Raw genomic sequence first — 6,194 nt, forward strand, 5'->3', positions numbered from 1 at the left:
TTTTATTACTCAAATTATTAATTAGGTCATATTACATACAAACAGATGAGGAGGATTGGCCATGTGGAAGGAAAATATAAGAGTTAACATGAAAATGAAAGGAAGCAACAGGTGAGGAGGATTGCTTTTCAAATAGAAATTAAGCAAAACATTAATCAACGTTGAAGATTGAGGTTGGGCAGAGGCTGTGTTGAGCAAGTAATGTGCAACGAATACAGGTGGATCCCAAAGTTTGGTTCCTTTCATTTTCATTGACGAACTAATGAAGCTAATTCCAACCTTTGAAAAGGAAAAGTAGAAGGCCACTTGTATGGGAACAAAGAAGATAGAAATAAGCATAACCTAAAAGAGCTCAACCTACTCTCAAAAGGCAAGAGAACCTAATCAGCTTAATTAAGAAAAAAAAAAAACTTAATCAATACTTCAATAAGGTCATCATTATCTTACTAATGACAAGTGGATCAATAATTATCCACACAATATTACATTTGTAGTTTTGCACAATTGTGATGATCCTAGTTTATAGGGTAAAGGCTGGGTACACCACAAGCTAGCACCCGCTATGTCTCTCTCTTTATTTGATATAACTCCTATGCCCCTCTTATAAGATGTCAACTCTTACGTTTCTATTGGTGCCATCTGTTAGCTTATGAGTGTTATGTCTATCCTTCTCCCTTATTTATATGTGCATGATCCTCCACAAAAGGTTCAAATAAGTGGAATAGGCGACGAGATTGGACAATTGATCTTGGTTCCAATTCAGCCAGAATTAACTAGAAATGGCCTGAATTCGAGAAATCTTTTCTTGATAGACCGATTCAGATCAGCAAGAATGATGCAACTAATCCAATTCCAATTTATTAAACCATGCCTCCACTTCTCCATGACTTTTCTCTAGGCCATTGGCAATTGGGTATGAGCATGACCCTTGAAGGATTTAAAATTTGGAATAGGAGGATTGAATTGGTCCATCCCTGTGGATAAGAATGAAATTGACCTGAATCAACCTCAAAACCCCCAATTCCTCAAATCTAAAATCCAGCGATGTGGTCCTAAGAACCTTAGTATCAATCATTCTCAAATAACTAAAATCAAGATCAATCATAACCGATTTCAATCCAAATCAACAGGTCCAATTTTGAACCGATCAAAATTACTGTACAAGTTATGTTCTATGCATTAATCCAACAATAAACCATAAAATAAATTGACAAAACCATTATGGAGAATGTTGATGAAAGTGGAACCATCTCCATCCTTCCACCGTTTGCTTTTTCTTTTACTGTCTTATACTCCCATGACCTTTATTGATTGATTGATCTAGAGAGAGAGAGAGAGAGAGAGAGAGAGAGTGGTCTTATCTAGTTATCCTTCCTTGGTGATGGACGGACACTAGTTTTTTATTTGGTCTGTGAGGGGCCTGAGAGCTTTATTGGATTCCCTGGCTAACCTTTATTTTTTTAATGAAAAAGCAAAAGAAAACTAAGAGGTAAATTACAAACGTCCTTATTGACATAGAAGTTCAATCCAACTAAGCTAGTGAGCTAATCAAGAAGCTACTGAGAGAGAGAAATCATCTATTATAAAGTTAGTTTGACATCCAAATGACAAGGGAAGTTAGAAATAGATAACAAAAGGTTAAAAATCTCCAGAGACCATCTTTTTTGGTTCTGCTGCTCTAACCAAAGGATCAGCTTTGCATTGCTCAACCACATTTCTGTCCTCTTGAATCGTTTATCCACTATATGCTGCACACCTTGCAGGACTTGTTTGGCTTTTGGTGTCAATTGTCAACACATCCTGCAACACCATAAGTCATAGTGGCAAAGATGCTTTTGGTGCCAACACATAGATCCTGAAACACCATAACTCATGGTGTGGAAAGGTGAAATGAGATTGATAAAGGCATAGACTAGCCCATCCATCAATGTTAGAACCAGATTTAGCCAGGGGTGTAAGACAAGTGAAATGAGGATCTCAAGGTGATAGCTGGCTTAACTTTGTTAAAGTAGTTTCCAAATAAGCCTAGGAAAAAAAAAAGGGGGGAGGGTTTCTTTTGAGTAAAGGGAATAGAGACTCACACCTATGAGGTGTGGTAAAATGGTATCATAGCTAGAAACAGTGATGTTAGGATACCCACGCCCCATTCACTGAAGGGCCACTTCAGTACAGAGCATACTCTTAGTGTCTTTTGTTGCTGTTCTTTCCCAATCAACCTGTGTAGATTAACCATTAGAATTAATTATTAGTTTCTAATATAATAAAGGGATTGAGACTCTCCACATTAATGCTCCTTGAGTCTTAACTCTCTCTACTCCCAATAAAAAGAATAGATGTGTAATTTCATAGGGGAGAGGAGAGAGATTTCGTGAGGCCCTGGACGGATTCATTTTGCTAAGCTAGTGTTCATAGGCCGATTTGTAGCCACAATAACAATAATATGGGAAGCCTTGAATACACCACAAGAATAAAAGAAAGAAAAGAAGTGAAGAATAAAGGAGAACCGAGGAAGTTGAGAATAACTAGATGGTATAGGAAGGGGGAGAGAGAATATGAGCTTGAACAGTTTTTTATCCGCACATGAAATCCACGCAATGAGAAGAGTTATTGTAAGGAAGGAAAAAATAACAAATGGATTCCATGTGTGGGCTAAAAAACTATACAAGAATGGTTCTTGTACAAGGATCTTATACAAAACTCAAACCTCGAAAGCACAAAATACAAGCTACGAAGGAACTCAAAAGTTCAATTCATTCTATTATTAAATCTGTCTAATGAATTGAATTACAAACATAATTATAAAAATGAAATCGAAAGTTTCCTAATTATAGTCAAATACAGAAATAGAAGCAAAAATCTAACTCTTTATCTCTTAATCATGTAACACAATCTAAATCTATAATATTGGAACCAAACTCTAATACTAAAGATAGAATGCAACCCTAACCTAAGTAATTATTAAATAAATAAACTACTAATATCCTCCTCTACCCAAATCCTAAACAGGTTCTAACAACAGATCCAGCATCATTAGAAGAAAAAAACAAAAGGATCCTAATGGGTCATCTCATAATGTAATGATGATCCAAGTAAAATCAAATGATTTAGACCCATCATTTATATGGACCATACCAACTGGAATCCGCACCTAGTGTACAAGAAGTCAAGACCCTACACATAATATCCTCTTTTTTAATTTTTATTTTATTAATTTTCCGTTACTCTCTCATATGCTTTGTTTAGCTTTTTACATAAACGATTTTTTGCAGCTAAAAAGTCTGAAAATAAGGGAGGTAATGACATGGACCACCATGCCTATCTTTATTTTTTAATACTTTCCTTTCTTCTCCCTCCTGTAAAACTGGTCCACGGTTTCTTGGTCGGTGGTACGTGGCAGTATCTCATTGACCACCCACTTGAAACATGAATCTCAACCATGTAAACTTGTAAAGCTCTTCACCGTCCTTGGAAGAATCCCCATGGATCATTAAAAGGTGGAATCCCTATAATCGAAGTAAAGCTACACAACCCTTATTACCATTTTTTTTATTACTAAAATATTCCCCAAGAGATCTAGTACTTAATATAACCCACTATATAAAGAAACCAATCTTCCCTCCACTTTCTTATCTCAAAGACCCATTCCATTCTGAAATCATAAAAGCTTCTTCCTAAACTCCTCTCAAGCTTTACACAGAAGATATGGCTAATGGTTATTATTCTTCCCCATACTCTCAGTGGCCTCCTGTATCCTTACACTTGTGCTTCTTCTTTGTTATACTGTTACTGTTTTTGGGTTTCTCATGGTATATCAACTATGAATCCATGTTTGAGGACTTGATGATTCAGTTCAAGCTGATGCTGATGTTGTGTCCTCTTCTGTTGTTGCTTGTGGTTCATTGGCTATCAAGTGAAGATAGAAGAAGGGTTCCTTTTGTCATCTCTTTGCCAGGTGAGAGAGATTCAGTGCATAGAGCTGGTGGTACTCCATGGGGTGTTGGAGCTCTCTTGGTCTTCCTCTTGTTCATGATCTCTTATCAGTCTTCCTTCCAAGAAAGATGGTTTCCTCTTCTGACCAGATAAGCTTATGATGATGATGGTCATGGAGGTTATGATATTGGAAATCTGTAATTATTGTAGGAACAAGAGTGGGTTTTGTGTATGTTTTTTAATATTTGATCTGCTTGCCTTTTTACTGAACTATTTCCAGTTGTAGTATTTAGTCTTCTTGACTTTGGGAGCTCCCATGATAAGGCTTCCAGATTTTGGTGTGATATGTTGATCTTGTTTAGTGTAGTGTAATTAAATTAATGGTTCATTTTGTGTCATAATTTTCCCTTTCTTCTCCTAATTTTAGTGGGAAGTTTAATGTTTGTTAGATGCTTGATGGGTAGGGTCCAGAGATCTTACAAATTTAAAACCTCTAGATTCTTACTACTCTTTGTCCTCCCGCCTTTGTAGCTAATTTTCGCTCAAGTTTCAATATATCGATTAAGTGGGTGAGCCTGTGGCACAATTGGAAAGTTAAGTTGCATTATTGCAACCTGTTAGTCAAAGTTCAAAAATTGAAAACAGCCTTTTCTGCGAGGCAAGGTAAGGCTACGAACACACTTGCCCCTGCCAATTTTACTGCCAAATCTTACATTAACATGAGCCTCGTGCACCGGATTGATTTTTTTTATTATTTTTTCGATATATTTGAGTACAATAATGAAAACCCAATTTGAAACATACTTGATTAAAATTATAGGATTTAATGTGGAAGAACATAGTTGTTTGGATTAATAGGTATGGGCTTTCAAAGAGTATATGTGAAGCCTAATTCTAACTTTAGTGATGAAGGCTGTAATCTCTCTCTCTCTCTCTAATTAATTGTTTTTATTGACGATTTATGGGGGATTGGCTCTCCCAGAGTGGGTCTAGCTATTTCTTTCTTAGTCAGCAGTTTGTTTTCTTGTGAGAAAGTTCTATCAAGTGACAAGAGAAAAATAAATTAGTCTTTATTTAAATAAGTTGGATAGAGATTTTCTCATGAAGAGGAAAATGATGCATTTGGTACTTAATAATATCATTGTCTAATCTCATTGCCACTTGTCAAATTTGGCATCCAAAGTTATTGTGCTTAAAGTAGAGTCAAAGTTTCTAGAGGAGCTCTGAGTGCTTTCAGTTGTGGGACATAGGTTATCCCTTAAACACTGGTTTACAATCCTGCTATGCCAAGTGTAATGAAGAAATAGAATTAGTATAATAAGCTAATCCTTGTAAGATTAGAGACCTGAGTAGAGATAGGAAAAAGTTCCAGTGTGCTATTGCCCTCACATAGGGTTTTTTATCTACCATGTGGGTCCCATGTGATACCATTCTCCCTGCATCCTCAAGTGCCCAAAGAGAAGATGATGTGAGCAATATGATAGCAACCTATTCTCCTCCAAGAAAGCTGAAGAATTATGGCCAACATAAAAGGATTACCTAAGTGAACTCAGGAAGGTATATTGTGTTGGATTACTTGAGAAGTATTTTTGTTCACAAGGCTAGGGTTAAGCAAATTGAGCTTAAAGACCCCCAAAGGATAATGAGCAGTTTAGTGTGATATAACATGAAACCAAGGAGTAGGCATAAAGACAATGTCCCACCTTTCCAAGCATTTCATGTTTACTTCTTGACTGGGAGAAGTCTTGAGAACCATCTCCTTAGAGAGAATATGGATCTTGACTTTGGATTCTGTGTCAGACAGGTGGTTCAGCTACTACGTCATTTATTGCCATTCAGACGTTATCTTGGCCATTCTTGGTTGGGCAGTTGGTCAAGACATATATCACGAGTCATTGTCATGAGACCCTGGGGGCCAGAAAAAGTATTCTTTTAATCTTCTTATTGATATTTGTGAAAGTGCATTCTTAGTTAACTCAGTTGCATGAATTTATATATGTATGGAAAAAAGTTGGGTATACCGTCAATATCAAATATGTTAGCATTCATTGTGTCTATTTCTCTTTTCTTTTTTTTGAAATGACTCTCATATTCTTTCTGAATGATACTCTATTATGTATTTCTATTGGTGCTATCCGCTAACATACTTGATATCGACGACATACCTATCCCTCTCCCTGTGTATATATATATATATATTCACACTTTCAAACCTAAATTGGATGACGGTTTAAGAGCTGCTTTAATGAAAGGATTAGTTGTTT

At 36.3% G+C, this 6,194-nt stretch overlaps 1 protein-coding gene across 1 annotated transcript; it reads left to right on the forward strand.

Annotated features, from left to right (window-relative positions):
* Nucleotides 1–3,594: 3,594 nt before the first annotated feature.
* On the forward strand, nucleotides 3,595–4,331 carry LOC122061322. Its single transcript, XM_042624552.1, has one exon. It carries the CDS (start codon nucleotides 3,703–3,705, stop codon nucleotides 4,081–4,083), a length of 381 nt encoding a protein of 126 aa, XP_042480486.1. The 5' UTR covers nucleotides 3,595–3,702; the 3' UTR covers nucleotides 4,084–4,331.
* Nucleotides 4,332–6,194: the final 1,863 nt, after the last annotated feature.

This window comes from Macadamia integrifolia, chromosome 14, assembly GCF_013358625.1.
Source record: "Macadamia integrifolia cultivar HAES 741 chromosome 14, SCU_Mint_v3, whole genome shotgun sequence".
Taxonomy (NCBI): Eukaryota; Viridiplantae; Streptophyta; class Magnoliopsida; order Proteales; family Proteaceae; genus Macadamia; species Macadamia integrifolia.

Coding starts and splice junctions, on each gene's coding strand:
- LOC122061322 (XM_042624552.1), top strand. CDS start 3,703: ATGGCTAATGGTTATTATTCTTCCCCATACTCTCAGTGGCCTCCTGTA.